Source organism: Megalobrama amblycephala, linkage group LG3 (assembly GCF_018812025.1).
Source record: "Megalobrama amblycephala isolate DHTTF-2021 linkage group LG3, ASM1881202v1, whole genome shotgun sequence".
NCBI classification, from domain to species: Eukaryota; Metazoa; Chordata; class Actinopteri; order Cypriniformes; family Xenocyprididae; genus Megalobrama; species Megalobrama amblycephala.
The window spans coordinates 46,548,918-46,575,188 of NC_063046.1; the positions used below are offsets into that span (position 1 = coordinate 46,548,918).

Sequence of the window (26,271 nt, forward strand, 5' to 3'; positions counted from 1 at the left end):
TAGATAGATAGATAGATAGATAGATAGATAGATAGATAGATAGATAGATAGATAGATAGATAGATAGATAGATAGAACAAATGATAGACAGACAGACAGATAGATAGATAGATAGACAGACAGACAGACAGACAGACAGATAGATAGATAGATAGATAGATAGATAGATAGATAGAACAAAAGATAGAGAGAGAGACAGAATGACAGACAGACAGACAGACAGACAGATAGATAGACAGACAGACAGACAGATAGATAGACAGACAGAGACAGATAGACAGAGAGATAGATAGATGGATGGATAGATAGATAGATAGATAGAACAAAAGATAGAGAGAGACAGACAGACAGATAGATAGATGGATGGATAGATAGATAGAACAAAAGACAGACAGACAGACAGACAGACAGATAGATAGATAGATAGATAGATAGATAGATAGAACAAAAGATAGACAGATAGATAGACAGACAGATAGATAGAACAAAAGATAGAGAGACAGAATGACAGACAGACAGACAGATAGATAGATCGACAGATAGATAGACAGACAGACAGACAGACAGATAGATAGACAGACAGACAGACAGACAGACAGACAGATAGATAGAACAAAAGATAGAGAGAGACAGAATGACAGACAGACAGACAGACAGATAGATAGATCGACAGATAGATAGACAGACAGACAGACAGACAGACAGACAGATAGATAGACAGACAGACAGACAGACATAGATAGATAGATAGAACAGAACAAAAGATAGACAGACAGAGACAGATAGATAGACAAAGAGACAGACAGATTAATAGATAGATAGAACAAAAGATAGACAGATAGACAGAGATAGATAGATAGATAGATAGATAGATAGATAGATAGAACAAAAGACAGAGAGACACAGACAGACAGATAGAGATAGATAGATAGATAGATAGATAGATAGATAGATAGATAGAACAGAACAAAAGATAGACAGAGACAGATAGATTAATAGATAGATAGATAGAACAAAAGATAGACAGAGACAGATAGATTAATAGATAGATAGAACAAAAGACAGACAGATAGATAGATAGATAGATAGAACAGAACAAAAGATAGATAGATAGATAGACAAACAGACAGATAGATAGATAGATAGATGATAGATAGAACAAAAGAGAGACAGACAGAACGACAGACAGATATAGATAGATAGATAGATAGATAGATAGATAGATAGATAGATAGATAGATAGATAGATAGATAGATAGATAGATAGATAGATGGATGGATGGATGGATGGATGGATGGATAGACAGACGGATAGACAGACAGATAGATAGATAGAATAAAAGATAGAGAGAGACAGACAGAACGACAGACAGACAGATATAGATAGATAGATAGATAGATAGAACAGAACAAAAGATAGACAGACAGAGACAGATAGACAAAGAGACAGACAGATTAATAGATAGATAGAACAAAAGATAGAGAGATAGATAGATGGATGGATAGATAGAACAAAAGATAGACAGATAGATAGAACAGAACAAAAGATAGACAGAGACAGATAGATAGATTAATAGATAGATAGAAAAGATAGACAGACAGACAGACAGACAGACAGACAGACAGATAGATAGATAGATAGATAGATAGATAGATAGATAGATAGATAGATAGATAGATAGATAGATAGATAGATAGATAGATAGATAGATAGATAGATAGATAGATAGATAGATGGATAGATATTTCTCTTTGAATTTGTTCTGATACTGATCCAGGATTATGTAACATAGAACATAAAGAGCATTAATTAGCAGGATGGATCATCTGCCTGTAGAGGAAATGCCCTGGTCTTAGGGGGGACCAGATGGTCTGTTCATTTTGTGTGATGTTAAATTTTAATTCAGAGAGAGAGCAGCCCTTTTGCCATATTAATGGGTTCCGTCTAGAGCCTATATTGAGAAAACTGGAGTAAAATGGCTCTCTACCAATAGCTTTGTCAAGTAATAATATTGCATGTTTTTTGGACATTTCAAGAATTATGCAAAATAATTGTTTAATATTTATATTGTGCATATAAAATCGAGTTACATTTATTGGTACTGGATTGGTCATAAGCCACAATGTATTACACCACCATGAGTGTGGATCATGACTTCTTTTGATTTTGGTTTATAAAACCTTTTGTTAAACATTGCCCCCTGGTGAGTATGATATTTAGTGCCTGACTGATCGGTAAACCATGCCACATTTTTGTTGAGGAAAAAAATAAAAAACTGCAGCCAGACAACCCAAACCAGCATTTGCTTTTCTTGAGTACCTTTAATATTTATTCAGTATTCCAGCAGCTATTTAATATGCAAGAGTTGTTTTGTACATTTTATATTATACAGCAACATTAGTTCTCCTAGCTCCATTCTCTGTCTTCACAGTTTTCGTCCTGGCAGAGATGCCATTTTCACTGTTCTCTCTATAGCAACTATCATGAGGAACTTGGCTGGACAATAAATCAAATCATACAAGTGCAATAAAAGAAATTTAAAAAAAGAAAATTCACAGTGGAAAAAAACCTAATAGCTTATAAGAAGAAAGTTAAAGTATATTATAAAAAAAAAAAAAAATGATACAAGAAAAAGAAATACTCATTTACTTCCACAACATGCTTTTGGATGCAGGGGGAAAGAATTGTGTACATAAAACACATACATACAGCACATCAACTATAAATGTAAGCTTACACATTTGCATGTACATACATGCAGACGTTTCGTCAACAGCTTTGTAAACAGGTCCACCATAGACCTACAGAGTACCGACCAGAAAGGCAACCGGAGACAGTTTGTCCACAGGATAGAACTTCAACAGACTTAATAGGGTAGCTTAGTTGTTTTTTGTAACCATTTAAAAGGCCAACACCTTCATCTTTAGAGAATCTAAACCTTATTGGTTCCTAAATTGATGATGTCACAATAAAACACCATAATTGAGCTTGGCTCAGTTTCGCACAGGCCCTGTTCGTAATTCTTCGGTCTCCGACAGCAAATCCAATCACAAAGAAATGAGTTAATATTTTTCATTAAATTTGTGCGTTGTCCGTCCATTGGCCGCCAGTCTCAACGTTTCTTTAATACTGATTAACGAAGCAGTTTCAGTTGAATGTCTCTCTCTCTCTCTCTCTGTGTCTGGAAAGAGATTGGTTCCCATCCCGAAATGAATGACAATACAGGTTTCTCGTTTCGACAATATAAAATAATGTAAGATACAATAAAATAAGTACAAATATAAGTGGTTAATGTAAATACTGCAAACATCTCGAAAACTATGTTGTCAAATAAATACCATGGTTATTACTGGAATGTATATGTTAACAAGTGCCACTATGGGGCAGTAAACATTCACGTTCCGGCATCTAAAACTGCAACTGGAGCTTCAAAGTTGGCAACAAGTGGCGGCCTCGGTTACACCGAGGACGTAATCGCCTCTGCGCCGAATGATACAACTACATGCACAGAAGTACCTTTGTTTTGCGTATCCTTCACAGAACTACAATACATTAAATGGTTGAGCAGACACCGGCATCTATGTCTGCAGCCCACTAGCGACAAAATTGCACTGTACAAATCTAGATTTTGTGGGGAGGACGTTAACGGGTCCTTCGAATTCTCAAAAAGATAGCGGCTCCACCACAATAGCGCACAGTGCAATGTTGTTTGTTGATTACAGTTCTTGCAGCTGGCCGTTCCACTTCTAACAGGCTTGTACAGTTTCTTTAGCACTAGGAGGGCTAATATCACTGAAAAAAATGAGCGATGATGACTTACAAACCTTTCAGAGTCCCTTCATTGTTTCGTTTTTTTGATTTGGAAAGTGTCTCAGGCATTCTGAGAAACAAGAGCTGGGAATTGAATTCAGATTTGGCAACACTAACACAAAAAAACATCCAGTCTTTGTCGTCCGACTTGAATTTTCAGTCCCTCAGACACTCTTCCTCAGTGATGCCTTGCGCCCTCAGCTCCTCCAGGACATTGTCAAGGTGGCCGGAGTCTGGGTAACCGTGGCCGGTCAGGTTGGAGCCGAACTCGGTCTTGTGATGCACCTCGTTCCAAATGACCGTATCCGTCTCGCCTGTGGTGCTGGATGTGCCCACCGAGAAGATGAGCCGGCGGTCCCAAGCAACCAGCAGCAGCTTCAACACCTATCAGAGCAGGGATTGTTTAAAATAAAAGCTAAAAAAATGGAAAGTGTACATTAAAGAGGACCTATTATGCCCTTTTTGATTTTATTTTTGGGGTCTACTAATAGGTTTTCACGCTTAATTGGTCAAAAAACACCTTATTTTTCACATATTTGTTGCAGCACCTCTCTTCCCAGTCTGTCAGTATCGCTCTATTTAGTCTCGGTCTCTATGAAGATCCGCCTTCCAAAAAGCACAGTGTGCTCTGATTGGTCGGCTGAACCAGTGTGTTGTGATTGGTCAACCGCTTTGAATGTGTTTCAGAAATGTCGAGCCCCTTACCATAACTGCGAGTTTCAACACACTACTACTAACTCAACTCAACCAGGCCTCGCCCCATTATTTTGCGTATGTCTTGGGCGGGAATTATCTCAAGACTACAATGGAGGCATTTCAGGGAGTTCAGAAACAGTGTGCACTGATATAGAGAAGAACTCCCTTTGGAGTGACTTTGCAGACCTTTTTCATGCTCAAACAGCAACATTACACACTAAAAAACCAGTTGAAAATGTAAAATAGAAGCATAATAGGTTCTCTTTAATAAGAGCAGGAGGAAGATGAATGAGATTGTGTTTGTGAACGTCTGGACACTCACCAGACGGCCTTTCTCACTGTCAGGGAGGTAGCAGTGTCTTGGAAATCCACGAGCTGTGAAGGGCTTCCCAGGGTTGGGATGCTCTGGACCCTTAAACAATCATAAACAGAGCCGTTTAGACCTACATTGTAGTTATATAACATATGCATGCAGTTATATAACACTGCAGCAGTGCAATATACGATGTAGGTGGCACACGCCAATATGAATGGATGCTCTGGACGATGCTGTGGTTTTTAACAAGCTCTATTTTAAGTGAATGACTCTTACCTGAATGCCAGGGGGTATGTTGTAGATAATCCGGATGGTTTTGCAGTCAGGGTGTCCAGGAAGGGAGTGAGGAATGACATGGTATTCCATCTTGCCTGGTGGCTGGTTGCCGGTTTTAACACCGTAGATGGTCTTGCAGGTGGGACACTGAAGGCTGCCGTCTTTGTTGCCGTTGTTGTACATGGCCACCAGGCACTGCAGGTGGTACTGATGTCCACACTGAGACAGACGACCGACCGACTCTGCCCGAGAAATGCCACCGACACCTGGGCCTTTATAGCCAGATGGGCCACAGAGAGACTCCATACAGATAGTGCAATCCTAAGAAAGATTCGAATTGATAGACAAATGTAAACAATTAGTTTAATTGAGTTTAGTTAATCTAATGAAAAATATTTATAATTGTTATATTTTAATTAGAATTAAAAATATCAATCATGTATGTTCACCTCCTCCGGTGGGTTGCGGACTTTCTGGAGATATCTTCTAACAACCTCTTCTGAAGTTCTACCTGCTCAAAAGAAAGAAAAAAATTAGCTAAAACAAATAAAGATTTAGGAAAAAATCTGTCACATATTTTATTATGTATTTTATATTGTTTATATATGGGTCAATGACATGACGGGTCATTTTTTTGTCCAAAGGCCTTAATAATAATAAAATACAAAGACATCCAAAGTATGTAACGTAGTACAACTAGATCTGTTTTATTGAATCCAAAAGGTTTAAATTATATTTTCCTTCATATAAAGGTATTTTAAAGATTTTGAAGTGTCAAAAGGTCATTCGGTTTAACCGTCCAAAAGCCAAGACAGCCATTTAATTTGTGATTAAAATATCTTAAAATGTAATAAATGTTTATATTTTTTATTCTGGCATGATTTTATAACATCATATATCAACAGTGCAAAATGGTATTAAAATTATGTGTAGAAGTCGTTGCTTTGTTATGAGAGAGAATGTCCGTAAAAATGAATTTCATTGATGTCATTTGGAGTAACCAATATAAAGGGACCATTTTGGATCAAGTCATGCGGTCAGTATCATGTGACAGGATGTGACATCATTCAGACACCTGCAAAGGACCACGTGGTCATTAAGTAAAATAACTAACTCTCTCAACTATTTGAAAAATTCATGTCACTCGCTCGTACACATCCCGAAACATCAGGTCATCCGGTATAACCGCTATAAAACATGGAAAATGTTCTAATATTTGAAAAACTTGTACTAAATATAACATGTTTGATTGTTCTTTTGCTAGCTAGATATCAACCTGTTAACATTGTTTGAAAATATCGTCATTCGGTATAACAAAAAGTGTCATTCAGTAAAACCGAAATTTTGGTTAAACCGAATGACTTTTTTGGTGACAATTTTTTTCCATCTAGTAAAAAATGACAAAAGCAGTGTTAATTGATTATAAAAACCCCATAATCTCACTGTTAACACTTAATAAAACTTCAAAATGAACTATATCTCCATTATGTTATTTTGCACTTTTAAAAACCTTTTTCGTCAATGACCCATATACACAGATTATTGGTCAAAAGTTTGGAATAATTATTCATTTTTAATAATTAAATTTGTAATATTTAAAAAAAAAAAAAAAAATTATATATATATATATATATATATATATATATATATATATATATATATATATATATATATATATATATATATATATATATATATATATAAAAAATCATAATTGGCATAACCTAACCTTTGCGGGCCTGCTTCTTTGTAGTTTTCCGGCAGCAGTGGCCGAGGCCTGGCACAGGTTTAATGTCGCTCTTGCTGACAGGTGGGGGGTGGAGCACAAGTTTGGGTGGGCGGGTCAAGCAGACTGGGAGTCCAGCGGCGCTCATTAGAATCCCAGTGATACCTAACCAAAGAGAATTTCATCTGTTTTATATCCATCTATTTTTAGGTTGATTGTCTTTAGTTGCAAAATGATCCCAAATATGTAACTATATTTAATCCTCATAAGTCACTATTTATAACTTATTTGCATATAGTTTCTCACCTGCCAAAGCTGGATGGACAGGACTGGATCCATTTAAGTTCTTCACTGGGACGGTGGGGACTCTATAAAGACATAACAAAAGAAATAAGACATGACACATGCTTCCACTACGCAAGCAGCCACTCACCAATCAGAAACACAGTCACGCACCACAACGGTCTTATCGATAATCATAATCTGGATCCGAACAGAAATAACCATGTTGTTGTCACAGCTCCACCTGCTTGCATATCACCCCCATCCTGACCCGCAGACATGCCGAGTCATGCTGCAGTATGTAAACCAGGTCACACCTTCTGTCAAACTAAACTGGCACTGAATCAGCAGACAACAGCAGTGTGTACCGCACATCAAACCCTCGCACGACCTGACAACCTGTTGCCCATATGTGGAGATATTTAGATTGCCAGTGTTGTGCTTGGTCAAACATTTCCATGGCATCTCAACATTACAGAACTTAGGAGTAAAACTACAAATCTTAACCAATAGTGAGATTTTGAACAAACAATATCTACTGTTGGCATAAAACAACCAATAAAAGCAACTAATGTAAAGTTGTTCTTATGTTAAACTTGAAAAAAAAAAAAAAAAAAACATTGATAAATGACAATATTTTATTGTTTTGTTTTGTTTTCTTCTAGAATATTTTACAATAGACTTCTTTTCTGCACCCCATAACTGAGGGTTGGTTGTTAAAAACTTTTAGAGAACTATTAGTTTACCAACTATTGAGCAAACAAGACAACTAGAACAACATGTTCAAAGATACTCACTGTTTGACCTTGATAACAGTCATGTCTCAACTATTCCGATGATCTCCAAAGACAAATTTGAGTCAAAAAGGAAAAAGCAAGAGTAATGTTTGGAATCTTCCTTGAGTTCTGCGCTTAAACTTCTTCAAATGTTTCGCAGTCTCCGTACTCAGTAAGATTGATTTGTTTTCCCCCTCTTGAGAGCCTGGAATCAATGCAGTTTTGTTCACATATATCCCTGTCTCTTTCTCTGAGTTGTTCTTCTGCTGGATGAGGTTGTCTTGCCTCACTCTGTCAGCCGTCGCTCTTATAGTGCTAATCCTCGAGTTTCCATCTGTTGACAAGCAGCTAGGAAAGAGGTGATCCACGTCACAGAGACCGGGATTACCTCTCAACGTCACACACTGACACACCGCCATAAGGTTCCATCACACTGGCACATAGTGCAAGATAGTTGCTCATACACACACACACACACACACACACATCCATACCATGTGTGTGTCCTGCACGAGTTCAAACATTTTGGTCATATATGGGCATGCACAGTCAGTGACTATATTGACATAGACACAAGATGAATCTCACAAAATCAGTCAAGAATATGCCAGGGATCTCATCTCACCCCAAATTCAAAAGATATATACACACACACACACACACACACACACACAGAGTATATATTAGTGCTGTCAAATGATTAATTGCGATTTATCAAAAATAAAATAAAAATTCAAAAAATCCAAAATAAAAGTTTGTGTTAACATAATATATATATATATATGTGTATTGTGTATATTTATTATGTATATATAAATACACACACATACATGTATATATTTAAGAAATATTTTTATGTACATATATATTTATATTTAATTTATATATAATACATATATATATAAAAATATAATATAATTTTGTTAAATATATATATATATGCATGTGTGTGTATATTATATATATTACATACAATATATATAATATTATGCTTATTTTTACTTGCATTATATAAATTTTATACATCATGGTAGTAAGCGTTTCTGTTTTATCAATAAGTTTTAGATCATAACAAATCCCAAAAAAGATTAAAAAAAAATAAAAATTAAAAAAAACAAAACTTTTTCCCCTCTCAATTTTTTAAATGATAAAACAACAATTAAAAAGTACTGTTAAATTAAGAAGATTATGAGTAGAATAACCACTGAAACTAAAGAGAATAATCAAGATTTTTATATTATATATATATATATATATATATATATATATATATATATATATATATATATATATATATATATATATATATATATATATATATAGGAGAGGCGATTTCACCCCCACCTTGTATGTATATATACAAGGTGGGGGTGAAATCGCTTGAATCAACTTCACCAACTTTTGCCCTGCTGGCAACAGCCCCGGTCACACCGAAACCTCAATACACAGATCAGTGTGCCAACATAAGCTAATGCGTTCACAGCAAGGTGTGAAGGTACATGGTGCCACCACCAAGATGAAAAATGAGATGAGGAGGGAGAGCAGGGAGTTGGTGTGCATGTGCTGGGTGGGGGTGAAAGGAGGCGACCGACAAATCTTCAGTCACGTTTGCTGCTGGCTAATCTAGCGGTATTAGCACACAACCCATATGGCTGCAGGCGTAAGCACAACTCGCCTAATCAAACCACAGCCAGATGTAGCCACTTACTGACAAACATGAGGAGAGCAATGAAACATGGAAGGGAAACAGGGAACAGGTGGAGAGGGCAGGAGGAGGGGAATCTCTAACGTCAAGGGGTTTTGCTTAGCTTGATGAAAAAACTCACTGACAAGACTTTCGACCTTGAGCCGATCACAACCCTTTTTACTTTTTAGCTTGTTTGAAGAATGTCGATATAATCCCATTTGCCTTTTGTTTGTGTTATAGCCAGATTGTGATTTATTTCTGTGATTATTTGTTTATGTTTCATTAAAATACTCTGGCATTAGATGGTAGTACCATAGTATTTTCATATAAACCACAGCGCTGAATGATACACAGTTCAGATTGACTACAATGAAAAGTTTGAGGTCTCTTGAGCTTTTTAAATGTTTTTGAAAAAAGTCTAATGATCACCAGGACTGCATGTATTTGATCAAAAATATTTTAGAGTAATATTGTTATTATATATAATATTAAAATAATATATAATATTTCACAGAAATATTATTGTGATTTACAATAACTCTTTTCTATTTGAATATATTTTAAAATGGAATTTATTCCTGTGATGGTATTACTGCAGTCTTCAGTGTCACATGATCCTTCAGAAATCATTCTAATATGTTGATTTGCTGCTCAAAAAACATTTTGAATAATAGCGTATAGCACATTATTTACATGGTACATCAAAGAATACTATGGTATATGTCCAAATACACAGTATTAACAAAAAAGTGAAAGTAAAACTTGTAAAGCTCTATTAATATTTTTAACTGAGTTCAAACAAACGACACAAGCCTCACATGATTTACTGTCAGCAAAAACATGATGCATATTGGCCAAAAAACCCCGACTAAAATTAAAAAAGTGATTATCTGTCAAAAAATTCATGTTTTGTGCATTTTGTTGTGTGTATTATGTAACAATAATTCAAGCCAGTATCATGACAGTAATGCTTAACTGTACTAATGTGCTAAAAGAAAAAAGAATGAATGCCAATCAATTAACAATTGTCTAACGTCCATTGCAAGTGTACCTGGAAAAGATCAAGGAGTTTTAAAGGTGAAGGTTCAAGTTAGAGCGAGAGAGAGATTTCTCTTCAGTGACGTCAGGCTCAATTACTGTCCAGCTATAGGTGCCATATGGGAGCCCTGCTTTCACCTGATGCCCACTAGGCCACTACAGACAGAAACCCACCTTAAAAAACTAAGCATGACTCAAAGAAGAATTGAAAACACTTTCAAGGGGTTAAAAGTGGTGCCGCTAGCTTGTGTCAGGCGTACCAAGTTCTAGTGGTGGCAGAAACAGAACTGAAACTGAATAAAAATAAAGAACAAACAAACATGCAGTAATTGCGACAAACAACTAATCATTTTCACCATCAACTAAACACCCATAAAAACCGACTGGCTGAAACTCAGAATTTTTTTTGCAAAACTAGGGGTACAACAGCTTATCACTGTGGCAGTAACCTTAAAAGTACATCTATGTTCCTTATCTACCCCTTAAAGCAGGGGTCTCAAACTCAAATTGGCTGGGGGCCGTTGCTGTGATTGACACCTCATAGGAGGGCCATTTTAATATTCAAGCACAAGACAGCGCAACATTTCTGAAAATTTACTTTCCTTTGCATTATTTGTCATTTACTTCAAATTTCATTTCTAAAATTTAGATCCGCTCTGATGGATAGATCTGTTTAGATCCTCTCTGACGGACAACAAAAAACTCCATGAAACTTCCTAACTCTTCCATCCAGATAGCGGAATTCCCTGTTTTTACTGTTATTTCTATTTCTTATGCGTTCCATTTTTATTATTATGTATTTGGTTCTTCTTTATGTAAAGCACTTTGAATTACCATTGTGTATGAAATGTGCTATACAAATAAAATTGCCTTGCCTAAAATATTTTTGCCATACTTAAACAGCAGTGTATCTATCATTGTTACATACAATTTTAACAGTTAGTGCAAATATTTTCCCTTACTTTATTTTGGCTTAAATAACATCAAAATCTTGCACTGAACAACACTGAACAAATGCAACCCCTGAATACATTTGTACACTATTATATATCTTGCCAGACACCTGGCAGCGCTTCTGCTCACACAGCTGAGCCACATTTGTCCAAGATGCCATTTGACGCGCATCGGACGCGTTTCGGTGGTTTAAAATCGACGCTCGCGACTTGCGCGGGTGCTTTTACTGTAATTTAGGCAAATGCGCTCAAAATAGATGCGACGCACATGTGGTGCGGCGCGCTCGTTTTCCAGGCGTGCCTATGCTGCAGCCAGATGAAAACATGGTTCATGGTTCCATAGCAACGACAGACGCCACGGGAGCGCAAGCGCTTTGGAAAGAAGGAGAAAGTGGCGCGGCCGCTTATGTGATGCGATATCTGTGAATGGCCCCATAGAACGGCGACTTTTTCTTTGCATGTGGAATATGGTATGAGACAAATAGAAAATAATAATAAAAATAATAATTTATTTTTGAGATCAGTTGAGGGCCGGGTGGAGGGGGAAGGCGGGCCGTAAATGGCCCGCGGGCCGGGAGTTTGAGACCACTGCCTTAAAGGTTCATAGTAGTACCTTAAGGTATGTATTGCTAATCTAAGGTACTAATATGCACCTTTTAGAGGTAAAAAGGTACAAAGATGTACTTAAGGGTACTGCCCAAGTGACAAGCTGTTGTACCCCTGAAGGAACATTTATTTACACCATTTTTTTTTTTTTTGAGTGACAGACAAATACTTGCGACTGGGCCAAGAGTTTCTGAGACAAATCCTGACTGTAGTAACAAACAAACAAACAAACATTTGCTTCCTTTACTCAGGCATCTAAGTTTTTTAATATTGACTTGGTGATGAAATTAAAAACATATATACAATCTAAATCTTTTGTCTAAATGTTAAGGTCTAGAAGTGTGGTTTAATCCAGACATTTCTCAGACTCTCCAGACATACTGAGAGAATTTTATTTCTAGCTCCCTCTAGTGGCTTAAATATAAACACTTGAGACCTGTTAAGGAATGTTCAGGGTTCTGCATCTGCAGCACTCTGCTAATTACTAAAAAAGAAAACACTCAGCTCATCGTTTATTTTGTAACAACTCATAAAAACATAAGTACAGTATGCACTTGCATAGAATATCTATGGGGAAATACTTTAAAGAGAGTTTAGGACAAGGAGGTCTGTAAGATATTAGCATTCCTATTCATTTAAAGGAAGTAATTTTATCACACACGTTTCACCTATTCTATTGTTTAAGTTTTATGTATCTTATGTATTTATTCTTGTGCAGTGTCTTATCCCAAAACTTAGGTGCATTACTGTAAAAATTATTTTTGTCTGTTTGCGCAAACTGAGTTGTAAGGTGAAATAATTTTCTGTGGAAATAAAAAGCAGCATAGATGCTATTTAGGACCTCGACTTGTATTTAACCTGGATGATATCAGCACAAGAAATAATTAATACCGTCTATTAGCACTCATTAACAAATTATATGATACTGTAAATATACACACTGGGGTCCAAAGTTCTCACATCACAGGCGAAAATGTTTCTATTTTGCAGTTAAAATGTTATAAAAAATAATGTTCATTATAAATTACAGTGGCGTATTGCTGCTACATAAATATATTTTCTACTCAATTACGTCATAATAATGACGTTATGTTGTTTAAACAATATATTTTCTCATAATAATGAGATGTTATGTTGTGTAAATTATATATATTCTCATAATAACAAGATATGTCGTTAAAACAATGTATTTCTTCGTAATAACGACGTCATTTTAACGATATAATATTTCGTTATAACATTAAAAACATATCCTTTTATGACATATTTCATACGTGATGTGACAACATGGGAAATAGGTCTTTAAGTAATGCATGTGGCAGCAATGCACCACCGTAAAAATTTCTTAATATATTGTAAAATATTATTACAATTTAAAATAACTTTTCTCTTGTAATATATTTTTAAAATGTACTTTCTTTCTGATGTCAAAGCTGAATTTTCAGAATCATTACACCAATCTTCAGTGTCACATGACATCTAATATGCTGATTTGCTGCTCAAGAAACATTATTACTATCAATGTTGAAAACAGCTGCATTTGTTCAGGATTCTCTGATGAATAGAAAGCATGTATTTGAAATAGATTTTTTTGTATCAATGCAAAAGTCTTTAAAGGATTAGTTCACTTTCAAATTAAAATTTCTTGATAATTTACTCACCCCCATGTCATCCAAGATGTTCATGTCTTTCTTCAGTCAAAAAGAAATTAAGGTTTGAAAATGATGATGAAAATGAACGCGGAAATTAAGGTGATGAAAACATTCCAGGATTTTTCTCCATATAGTGGACTTCAATAGCTTCCAAACGGTTGAAGGTCAAAATTACAGTTTCATTGCAGCTTCAAAGCCTTCTACACGATCCCAGATGAGAAATAAGGGTCTTATCTAGAGAAACCATCACTCATTTTCTAAAAAAATAAAATAAAATTTTATACATTTTAACCAAAAATGCTCATCTTGAACTAGCTCTCTTCTTCTTCTCTATTTGAATTCCAGCAGTGTAGACTCTGCTAAGTGTATTACTGCCCTCCTCAGGACAAAGTTTGAATTAAATAGTCATATACAATATGCTAGTGCAAGTATATAACAATTAGTTCAAACTTTGACCTGTGGAGGGCAGTAATACACTTAGCAGCGTCTACACTGCTGGAATTCAAATAGAGAAGAAGAAGAGAGCTAGTTCAAGATGAGCATTTTTGGTTAAAATGTATAAAATTTAAAAAAAAATTTTTTAGAAAATGAGTGATGGTTTCTCTAGATAAGACCCTTATTCCTCGTCTGGGATCGTGTAGAACGTTTTGAAGCTGCAATGAAACTGTAATTTTGACCTTCAACCGTTTGGAGGCTATTGAAGTCCACTATATGGAGAAAAATCCTGGAATGTTTTCATCAAAAACCTTAATTTCTTTTCGACTGAAGACAGAAAGACATGGACATCTTGGATGACATGGGGGTGACTAAATCATCAGGAAATTTTAATTTGAAAGTGAACTAATCCTTTAATGTCACTTTAATCATTCCATTTTAATATATCCTTGCTGAATACTGTATTTCTTTAGAAAGTAAACTAAAATCTGACTTTTGAACAATACGAAAGATATATACTGTATTTATTATCCACAAAACCACAGAATTGTTAGATGATACTGAGCATTCATGATTGCCATTATAAGAGGTTTCTGTGTGTGTGCATGCTTGTAAAAATCTAAACCACATCCTGATACTTATCAGTATGCCAGAGCATGCCTGAATATGTCGTTCGTTGGCTCACTTCACTTTTCATGGCTCACTCCTCATCCCAGTCATATGCCACTAGCATAAACCTAAATCTGCCTTCCTCCAGTGTCTGAGACAGACGTTTGTGTCTACAGGACAGCGTCTGAGTCTCACACAAGCACACACACACTCAAAACAAACACTTGCTCAATCAAGCAACTATTCCCAAACCTCCTTCACACAGACTACCAAATCTCTTCCCCCTCCTCTGTCTTTCCACTGACATCCCCCCCTTTAACTGCATTGTGTTGCAAATATAAAACCCAAGCTGCCGACTGCCAACAAAGGTTGCCTTGGATACGCACTCGGCGCACACACACGCTCTCAAAAACACTTGCACAATAGAGCTAAAGGGGCCCCCAGGAATGAATGGAGCCTGGGAACGGGGAACAGGGAGAACAAGACCGAAAGAAGGAGGTGGGAGTCTAATGAACGAGACTGACCTGTTGACACTCATGGTGGACTCCCATCGACTAGCTTCGTCTAGAAAGCTTCCTTTCATTAACTATTCTTCTGCCTTCTCACATGGAACCCACAGGCCACACAGATTTCCAAGTGACGGTATAATGAGACATACACTACCGCTCAAATGTTTGAATTTAAATTTAAAACAGAAAACAGTTAGGCTATTTTAAATTATAATCACATTTCACAATATTTCTGTATTTACTGTAGTTTTAATCAAATAAAAGCAGCCTTGGTGAACATAAGAGACTTCTTTCAAAAACTTTTTGTAGCACAAGTGTAATATAGCTTTTACTTCTAGAGACTCACACATCCTGATCCTAAAGTCTAGTATAACCTAAGCATGATCCTCAAAACCTATGCTCTGTTCCAGACATCGGTCGGAGTAGTGTTAATTTCCTTAATGAAAATGAAGACGAAAAATGTTCATAGACCTTTTTTCATAACTAAGACTAACTAAAAACAACACCAACCCTGATAACATGCACGTCATGTAAACTTCTATTTGATGTCTGCATTTACATCTGCCAGATGTATTTTTAGAGTGTTCGCTCATCTGCAACAGATCTCTTAAGACGTTTCCTGTCAGTTAAATAGACATTTAGAAAACCTCTTTAAGATGTTTATGATTTAGAATGTATGTAAAACTGCTATTTCTAGGATGTTTATCAGATGTTTGTACACAACAGATGTTTTCCAGATTAAGTGCTCTTTAGCAGACATCTTAGAGACGTACCTGTGCTACCATTAAACCATAACTAACATGCAATATCATTGACGAGACTATGTATTTAAAGGGTTAGTTCACCCAAAAATGAAAAATATCCCATGATTTACACACCCTTAAGGCATCCTAGGTGTATGACTATCTTATTTCAGACGAACACAATCGGAGATATGTTTAAAAATATCCTTGCCCTCCAAGCTTTGTAATGATTTAAAGCTTTAAAAAAAAAAAGCTTTATAAATTCAAATATCTAGCTTTCGGCGGATGGCCGTACACAACGTTTTGCGGCGGAGGAAGAGTAAGGTGAACCGACACAAGACGTAATGAAGAACGCGGAAGTGCAGAGAAAAGAGCAAACGCCGGTCACGAATTAGAAATCTAAAATGAGAAATGTCGGAGGATTTCGATATAAGAGGAGAGGAGCTTGAGTTTGTTGCACAGTCCTATATGTTTGAACCGCGAGAGGCGTCTAATGCATACAGTCATTCGCCGGAAGCTAGATATTTGAATTTATAAAGTTTTAAAGGTGCCCTAGATTCAAAAATTGAATTTACCTCGGCATAGTTAAATAACAAGAGTTCAGTACATGGAAATGACATACAGTGAGTCTCAAACTCCACTGTTTCCTCCTTCTTATAAAAATCTCATTTGATTAAAAGACCTCCGAAGAACAGGTGAATCTCAACATAACACCGACTGTTACGTAACAGTTGGGATCATTAATATGTACGCCTCCAATATTTGCATATACCAGCCCATGATCGAGGCATTACACAAGGGCAGCCAGTATTAACGTCTGGATGTGCACAGCTGAATCATCAGACTAGGTAAGCAAGCAAGGACAATAGCAAAAAATGTCAGATGGAGCAATAATAACTGACATGATCCATGATATCATGATATTTTTAGTGATATTTGTGAATTGTCTTTCTAAATGTTTCGTTAGCATGTTGCTAATGTACTGTTAAATGTGGTTAAAGTTACCATCGTTTCTTACTGAATTCACGGAGACGAGCCATCGCTATTTTCATTTTTAAACACTTGCAGTCTGCATAATTCATAAACACAACTTCATTCTTTATAAATCTCTCCAACAGTGTAGCATTAGCCGTTAGCCACGGATCACAGCCTCAAACTCATTCAGAATCAATGTAAACATCAAAATAAACACTGTACTTACGCGATTAGACATGCTGCATGATGAACACTTTGTAAAGATCCATTTTGAGGGTTATATTAGCTGTGTGAACTTTGTTTATGTTGTTTAAGGCAAGCGCAAGCTCTTGGGGCGTGGAGCACAAGATTTAAAGGGCCACACACCCTGAATCGGCTCATTTCTAATTATGCCCCAAAACAGGCAGTTAAAAAAATGAATTAAAAAAAATCTATGGGGTATTTTGAGCTGAAACTTCACAGACACATTCAGGGGACACCTTAGACTTATATTACATCTTTTTAAAAAGTTCTAGGGCACCTTTAAATATGGATACTTTTCTTACAAAAACGCATCACTTTGCTTCAGAAGGCTTTGCTTTTATTTTTTTTTATTTTTTTGGCTTTTTTTGGCACTTTTATGATGGATGGATGCATTTTTTTTTTTTTGGCTTTTTTTGGCACTTTTATGATGGATGGATGCATTTTTTTTTTTTTTTTTTTTTTTTTAAATGTGGCTCCCCCTTCACAACCATTATAAAGCTTGGAGAAGCAATGATATTTTTAAATACTTTATATCTCTTGTGTTCGTCTGAAAGAAGATAATCATGTATACCTAGGATGGCTTGAGCGTGAGTAAATCATGCGATAATTAAAATGTTTTGGGTGAACTAACCCTTTAAATAAAAACTTTACCAAAATCTTTTTATTTTTGTCAGGAAAAAAAGGAGACAACAAAATTTCAAGCTTTCATGCTTGTGGTTGCCAGTTTGCTGCGTCTAAATCTGCGATAAAAACCTTCTCAGTAATGAACTGTAATAAATCCAAACATGGATCTCGACTATATTGTTTGCAATTGTAGTTGCTGAATAAACGCACCTAAGCAACTTCTGTGTGACAATGCAAAACCTTTTTTGCTGTTGTTTTAATAGAAAAATGTTAAAATAATTAGCAATTATTGAAATTACTATAAATTAGTCTAAAACTAGACTAAAATAAAAGATGTTTAGTCCACTAAAACTTGACCAAACAAAAACAGGATAAGGTTGACTAAATATGATAAAAAACTAAAAAGTACATTTAACAAAGGTATAAAACACTATGTCCGATGTGGGAACTCTCAGCTTTAAAGTTTCCATCACTGACCACAAAGTGCCACTCATGCTACTTTCTCATGATACAACCCGTAACACCAAATTCTCCTGGTTCCACTTGAAAATAACCAATAAAACACTGCTTTAGTCATCACCATCTTGGAAAATGTCAAATGACAAAAAAAAGTTGAGGTTGAAAGATGGGATCGATCCATTCTGATGTTCAAGCTTTTATGTTTGACCCCAGTTGCTGTTCCAGTGATTATCTTCAAGTAGGTAGCAAAAGAATTCTGGTGTACTGATTACCGAGGTCCGGATCCAAAAGTATAAATGTGAAAAGAGAGTGGAAGCAGGGTAGAATGAAATTTAGATTTGGACCAACCGTTAAAATCACTACAGGCCAGCAGTGCTAAATAAAACTTACTTTTAACAGGCCTAAATGTGTCATTCTTGAAACGCAAGTTCCTTTTCTTCAAAAATAAACTATTCCAGAAGTGAAACCGTTTCACATCACAGCACAAACCTACATAAAAACATAACAATTGAACTAGTAATCTAACCCTTTATAACAAGAAAGTTGATGTATTGGATTCAAGTTCTCAATTGTCATGTTTATATTACAGTATTTTTAGTCGGTTTCCAAAAGTGAAATGCCTTCTGAAAACAGCATTAAATCTGAGCTAACTATCTCTGTGTACACATCCCAGAGTGACAGACTTTTTGTAAATAGTCAAGTCTTTGACATTTGAGGCAGAAGAGATTGAATTCAAGCTAAATCATTTAACAATCTCATACTTTATACCCATAGAGATGCAAGTACAAAATCTGGTCTTTGCAAGCATTTTGACAGTTAAGGTGTGGTCACATTAGTGACATTTGGGCCAAATTTCATTGATGTGACCAAAGGTCCATTGTCAATAGTGTAGCAAGTAAATGCATGAAGCACACTTTAGAAATCACTTTCAAACCAAGCAGCTTTCTGTTGCTCAATGCTGGGAATTTGCGAGACTAAATAGAACAAAAGCAAAACCTGCATGGGTAACTTTTTCAACCTCACCCAAAACTCCAGATCACATGGTTTTCTATTAAAATGACTGGATTTCACCCATGGAATTTCACAGTGCAACGGTAAATGTGACTCCACCTTTAGTCAGCTGTATTCAGTAGCCAACCAACTTGGTTCTCATACACTATCATTCATAAGTTTAGCTGAACGCTTACCAAGGCTGCATTTATTTGATCAAAATTACAGTAAAAACAGTAGTATTATGGAATATTATTACAATTTTAAATAACTGTTTTCAATTTTAATAAATTTTTTAACATTTTAAAGGGTTAGTTCACCCAAAAATTAAATTCTGTCATTAATTACTCACCCTCATGTTGTTCCAAACCCGCAAGACTTTCGTTCATCTTCGGAACACAAATGAAGATCTTTTTGATGAAATCCGAGAGATTTCTGTCCCTCCATGGGCAGCTATGCAACTGACACTTTGATGCTTCAAAAAGTTCATAAAGAGATCTTAAAACTAATTCATATGAATTGAGCGGTTTAGTCCAAATTTTCTGAAGAGACTCGATCGCTTTATATGATGAACAGATTTCATTTAGGCTCACACATCCGTTGTGTAAATGAAAGCTCAAGCATGTTTGTTTGATTGACATGCAAGAACCATTGAGGTTCATTGTTCGTGTTACACAGGACATTTGAGCTTCAGCAAGAGGTTTGTTCTCGTGCATCAAGCAGTTTTGGTTGAGCTTCTGTTTATGTTCGCTGATCAATGTTTATATGTGAATAAAAGCCTAAATTTAATCTGTTCACCATAAAAAGCGATCGAGTCTCTTCAGAAAGTTTGGAATAAACCGCTCAATTCATATGGATTCCTTTTCCGATCTCTTTAAGAACTTTTTGAAGCATGATCAAGTTGCAAAGCCAGTCAATACAGGGACAAATCTCTCATATTTCATCATATCCTAATTTGCTCCGAAGATGAATGAAATTCTTATGGGTTTGAAACGACATGAGGGTGAGTAATTAATGACAGAATTTTTATTTTGGGGTGAACTAACCCCTTAATATTTTTGTGGAAACCGTGATTTTTTTTTTTTTTTTTTCAGGTCTCTTTGATGAATTCAAAACAGCAAAAACTTACTGACCGCAGACTTTTGAATGCTACACTCTTTAAAATAAAAGGTTTTTGCATTAATGGTTTCATGTGGAATATTTAATATCCATGAAACTTTCCATTGTACAAATGTTTCTTTATAGAAGAAAAGGGTACTTTAGATTATTAAAAAAAATTCTTCATACAAAGGAAAACATAATTTTTTTAAGAACTGTTCAGTGAAAGGTTATTTGGAAAACCAAAAAAAAAGTTATTTTATGGCACTGCTGTGAAAACCCCCTTTTGGAACACTTATTTTCATTTAAAGTCCCCCTGTAGTCAAATACTTTATCCCTTAAAACTCATCTTTGATCACCAAAAAGACATATTTAAATGTTTTATCCTTGAAAAAAGAAGTCTCTGTGCCTTAAAATAGCTTGATTGTAACTCTACATCCTTGCCCCATTTAGTATATGCGATTCTATGAATTTGCAAATTAGCCCTGCCTCCACTCACTCACACCAGTTCAGTGATCCACTAGTTGACTATCACACGTTGACGTGATTGGTTACAAGGTAGTTTGTGATGTCAGAAACACCAGCGATTTCAAACTGAGACTGATTTCAAACTGGTTCACTGCAGTTTTAAGGAGAAAATACTCTGCAATAATGTTGACTTTTGAATTAGCACATGGTTTGTTTTAAAGCAAATTAAAAACACCAGATAGACATATAAACAACATTAAAAGCTTGAATTTCACCACAGGGAGACTTTAATTTACAATCACAGGTGGCTCCAGTTGTGGCAACTTACCCTGATGCAATAAGTGCCCGTGATTGTGCCATGGCGATTCTCTGCAGGGCGGGGCGGCTAAGGCCTGCCAGACTACTGCGAGGTGGCACCGGGGCAGCGCAAGCTGCTGATGCCGTGGACACAGGACCCAGAACACGAGCAGAGGGCGTGGGAGCGCAGGTGGTCGCTGTAGATATAAGGGCGTTGGAGGGTGTAGGTGCTGTAGGGTTGGACACAGAGGTCGTGTGGGGTATGGTAGAAGGAGGCGGGGGTGGCGGTACAGCAGGTGGAGGAGGACGGTTAGAGGATATCGACAGGGCTGCAGTGGCTGAACCCAGCAGAGAGAGGGAGTGTCCGAAGCCTCCGCTAGCACCTGAGGTGGAGTTCCTATGTGGCGAGAGGACTCTGGAAAGGGAAGGAGGGTGAGGCAGGGTAAGAGAGTAAGAGTGTCCCCTTGATGGCGCCTTTGGGCTTGGCGGCTTGGGTATCGGCGGTGGTTTCCGCCCAAGAGTTTGTGCCATGCTAGGGGTCTTGACGCCCAAGACTAGCATACACTGCTGGCAGGAACATGGTTGACCCAGTGAAGTAATAGCAGAAGCTGGGAGAGCTCCACTGGGATAGGCACTGCCATTCCCTCCACTAACCCCTGAAACTCCCACCCCCAAGAGTCCACCGCTTCCAGCGGACGACCACGCGTGCGGCTTAGGTAGTGGACCAGAGACGAGCGGGTAGGCCAGGTCTGAGCGCCTCTGGATGCGCCGGCGCCGTTGCGTCTGTCCATTGATCTGCGTCATACTCTGCAGGTCTATAAGGTAGCAGAAGCCCAACGGCGTTAAGTCCAGCCAGGGCTGCTGCCGGTCCCGAGCCGCCTGGATGGCGATGCTGACCTCCGTGTCGTACGCCGTCCACGATCCCGAGTCATTCTCCCATTCCCACACCCAACCCTGCCCCGGAGCCGACCGCGGGTCATAGAAACTTCGCCGCACGGGTCTTAGTGTCCCTGTAAGGAAGAGCAGAGAGGATAGTTTAGCAAAACTACTTTAAAAATGTTTGACACGTACAGTTTTCAGTCATGTGTTGATGTATGTGTGGATTTGAATGGGAAGAAACAGGAACCCATAAGACTATTGTTCATCTTCAGAACACAAATGAAGATATTTTATTATGAGCTAATAGGATAATTACATTTTTATATATTTTAATTATGAGCTCCATGTATGTGCGTTGATCGGTGTTTATAATATAAATAGCCAGAATTAAATCTGTTCATCATATAAAGGCACTAAACCGCTCGATTCATTACTTTGACGATGTCTTTTTGTAATTTTAGGTTGTGTGGATTTCCAATAGATAGACAAAAATAGACAAATTATAAAATGGATGGACAAATAATAAAATATATCAAAAATATCTTTGTTTGTGTTCTGAATATTTATAGCTTTGCAATGACATGAAGGTGAGAACATGATGACAGAATTTCATTATATTTTTATTTAGCCAATGGCCCATTATTAAAATGTTATTAAAGTTATAATAACTATGAATAATTTTATTAATTAATAATTACATCATTATTTAAAATATTTAAATAATTATATTACTGAATTACAATTAGTTTATGTAGTAAATAAAAAATAGCACAAATATAGCACATCATACACTGATGACTCATGATTGTTTTTACGGTCTATTTCTAGAGGTACGTGTTATTTATAATTTAAAGGGAAAGGGGCTTTTTCAACTATAAGAGCATATTATTGGATAAAATAAATAGTATATACGTGTAATGAGTCATCTATATTAATTGATCCACCTGGGAGAGTGATGCACTGAAATTTCAGCAACTAAAAATATTCAGTCGCAAGAAATAGCAAGAAAAAAAATAGTTTAATTAGTGCTTCTCCAATTATGTGTTTTGACTGCTTCAGTGTCTGTTTTGTGCACACAATTAGAAAATGCTACAACAGGTAAATATCAGTAGTGTTTATGCTTGAAACAAATAATGCTAGAGAAGCAATATGTAAAATTTGTGGTGTCTGGTTGCCGAAAAACTTTACTACGGTTTAATTTATCCAATTAACCAACTACCCAAATTACTGACACTTCATTTTCGGTTTGCAGCAAAACTATGCATTAGTACTACAATACAATTAGTCTCAAGAATTTGACAGTCCATAAACTACAACACAAAGGTTATCCATCCGACCCCCCTTCATGACCTCGCTCTACTACCATTCATTTTTCCATCTCCTCCTCCCTCTTGTTTTTGGAGCGATGGGCTGCTACCCTTCGCCGACCCTATTCTCTCCATTCCTCCATCTTCCCATGAAGTCTAGTCAGCCTTGCACAATGGCCTTTGTCAGCATGGGTGATAGAGACTCCCAAAATTCTGACAGCCAACAATCCACCCCTTTGTTTCGGCTTCACGTTGCCCCTTGTTATAGGTTCAAATAATTCCTTCATTCTCGCCAGCAAAGCACTCATGTGCGTTTACAAAAATCATTAAGAGTTCATGGTAGAGCCACTTGAACTCCACACTGCATGAAACATAAAAGTATAAATTACTAACATGAAGCTTAAAACTATATCAGTGATCTGACTTGAGAAAAATGAAGAGGTTGTTGCTGAAATGAAGGTTTTGAGGCCCAGCCCAACCTTTTTCATTCCACAGTGATCTTTCAAAACATCTGCAGACGTTTGCCTTTAAGTCATCACAATACAGAGCTGAGATCATTAGCGCATTTGATTGATCTCACAGCTAAGGCACCATATTAATAAAATACAATAGATGAGCAAGAAGCAGCATGATAAAATCATGTAGGATGTCGTTCTCTCTCACCGGTATCTTGCCGAAACTGGTGCATAGACTGCAGGTCAATGATGTACGGCGATAGTCGCGAGTCGACCTGGCCCAGCACCACGCTCCCGGCGCCGCGAGGGTCGCTGCGGATCACCGCCTCGATATGATGGGACACCGCCGGGCTGTAGGGTCGCCAGCGCCCGTGCTCGTTCAGCCATTCCCAGACGACCACGGCCGAGGCTAACAACATCTCATACCTACGCGAAGAAAAATAAAGTCACGTCCACAATAATGACATATGATAGTGTCTTGACTTAGTTCATTATTTTGCAGCGATTAATTCCCGTGCACAGCACAGGTGCGTTTATAAGCGAGCGATGCATTTGACCACAAAGGGAATGTTATGCAGCACGCTGTGGCAAGCCATTTGAGCATTTATAACTAGTATCTACTTTCTAGTGCACGTTTTCGATTACTCGTGAGTACCCTAAAAGTGACTTGTACCTCTTTCAATTTCACTAATAATATGCATACTCATTACTTATCGGGTGCTTGTCAGTATCATTACTAGTAACCATTCCAGCATTACTTGCATGCTGGTACCCATTTAGATGACCGTTTTATCTATCTCAACTGAAAATAGAAATATATTTCCATCTCAGTAGTCACAATTGCTTTTAAATGATCATATGTATACTTACTATTAAGTTTAAAATGTTTAAAAAGTAACAATTGTATGCATACACATATTTTATTGTCTAATAACTAGGTTATTATATTTGAACTAAACAAGAAAATATGAAGACTTCAGATGCAAAGCACCTCTAAGTGCCATCTGAAATTTTCTTATAAAATGAGCATTTTTTATCAAGCTTGTATGTTTATGTTCAGTTATTTCACTTTAATGGCAATGAAAATTACCTATTAATTGACATTAAAGTGAAATTACTAAACCTAAACATACGAGCTTGATTAAAATGCTCATTTTAGAAGACCATTTCAGACGGCACTTAGAGGCTTTTGCATCTTAAGTCTCCATATGTAATAGACCCAAGCAACAACTGTAAGAAGAATTACTTGGTAAACTGTAAATTATCAATATCTGAACTATATATCAATCAACAAACTATATATCAACAAACAATATATACATATATGAAGTTAATAGCAAAACTCTGAAATTTGTTACTATTAAAACAATGACTTGTCACTTTTAGGAGAGCGACCAACAGCAAATGGTAGCCTACTATAACATTACTAGTGATACTGAAAGGAAAAAAACGAACCAGAAGACTTAAGTAGATACTTACTAGTAATAAAATTCAAGTGTTAGTTACATAAAATAGACCATGCAAATGTTATAGGCAATTAATGTTAAAACCGCTTGCCACACATGTTGTGTTACATGCAAGACATTTTAGTAACGCATTTCTTTCATTGCATCCTTAAAATGTCCATTCTCCGAGAAATAAAGCTGCAAGGCAGGTGTTTAATTCTGTTTATCATCATCATATTCATTCTCTTTAAATATAAAATGGTAGCGGTTCATTTTGTCATGGTGGCTCAGTTACTTGTCTTATCTGTCAATTATAACATGTTCACAACCCATATTTTCTAACTGAATGTTTAAGATGCATGCACACGGAAAAGCAAAGGGCCCGTTTTCTCCCAAATGCGACGAATTAAAGCATGCAAACACTCACCAATAACAGATCGTTCGCGTTCACTCGTTTGCATTCAAATCATTGAAGAAGGAGGTAATATTCCTTGGGCGAATCCATCTTAACTTGAGGAAAAAGTATCCATGCGATATAACAATAGTCCCAGATTTTTTTTTCACAGAGAAAAAGGCGAATATAATTATTGTATTATTTTGATTTAAAATGCACAGTCGACGCAAAGCGCAGTTAAAGGTCTCTTAAACGACATGACTCATTTTACCCACTGCCATGTAAAGACATTTAAATGTTATTCTTATTCTAGTAAGGAATGTGCAGGATTCTTCGATTGTTTGCGTGCGTCTGTCTGTGGCCACGCCCACCGTAGGCTAAACTGACCAATGGCGTTGCGATTACGACGCCCACTGACGTTTAACCGACCAATGGTTTGCGCAGGAGTGCAACTTCCGACTCAAGTGTCTCCTCCTCAAATCTTCACGAACGTACGTGCATTCGATGTTTTTCTACAGATAT

The 26,271-nt window shown here is 36.7% G+C and overlaps 1 protein-coding gene across 2 annotated transcripts; it reads right to left on the reverse strand.

The window, feature by feature from the left end:
- Window positions 1–2,302: 2,302 nt before the first annotated feature.
- dtx4a (deltex 4, E3 ubiquitin ligase a) lies at window positions 2,303–26,132 on the reverse strand. Of its 2 annotated transcripts, XM_048185700.1 has the most exons (9): window positions 25,783–26,132; window positions 24,119–24,336; window positions 21,301–22,279; window positions 7,132–7,193; window positions 6,829–6,990; window positions 5,549–5,610; window positions 5,100–5,420; window positions 4,830–4,919; window positions 2,303–4,195 (listed from the first exon to the last, which is right to left on the reverse strand). In XM_048185700.1, exons 2-9 carry the CDS (start codon window positions 24,327–24,329, stop codon window positions 3,968–3,970), a joined length of 2,115 nt encoding a protein of 704 aa, XP_048041657.1. In that variant the 5' UTR covers window positions 24,330–24,336; window positions 25,783–26,132; the 3' UTR covers window positions 2,303–3,967. The 2 variants fall into 2 exon arrangements, with proteins under 2 accessions (XP_048041657.1, XP_048041658.1); XM_048185701.1 differs by lacking the exon at window positions 25,783–26,132 and having other exon boundaries at window positions 24,119–24,551.
- Window positions 26,133–26,271: the final 139 nt, after the last annotated feature.

Coding starts and splice junctions, on each gene's coding strand:
- dtx4a (XM_048185700.1), bottom strand. CDS start 24,329: ATGTTGTTAGCCTCGGCCGTGGTCGTCTGGGAATGGCTGAACGAGCAC. Junction 5,611..6,828: donor AAAGAAGCAGGCCCGCAAAG/GTTAGGTTATGC, acceptor TCTTTTGAGCAG/GTAGAACTTCAGAAGAGGTT. Junction 4,920..5,099: donor ACATACCCCCTGGCATTCAG/GTAAGAGTCATT, acceptor TGATTGTTTAAG/GGTCCAGAGCATCCCAACCC.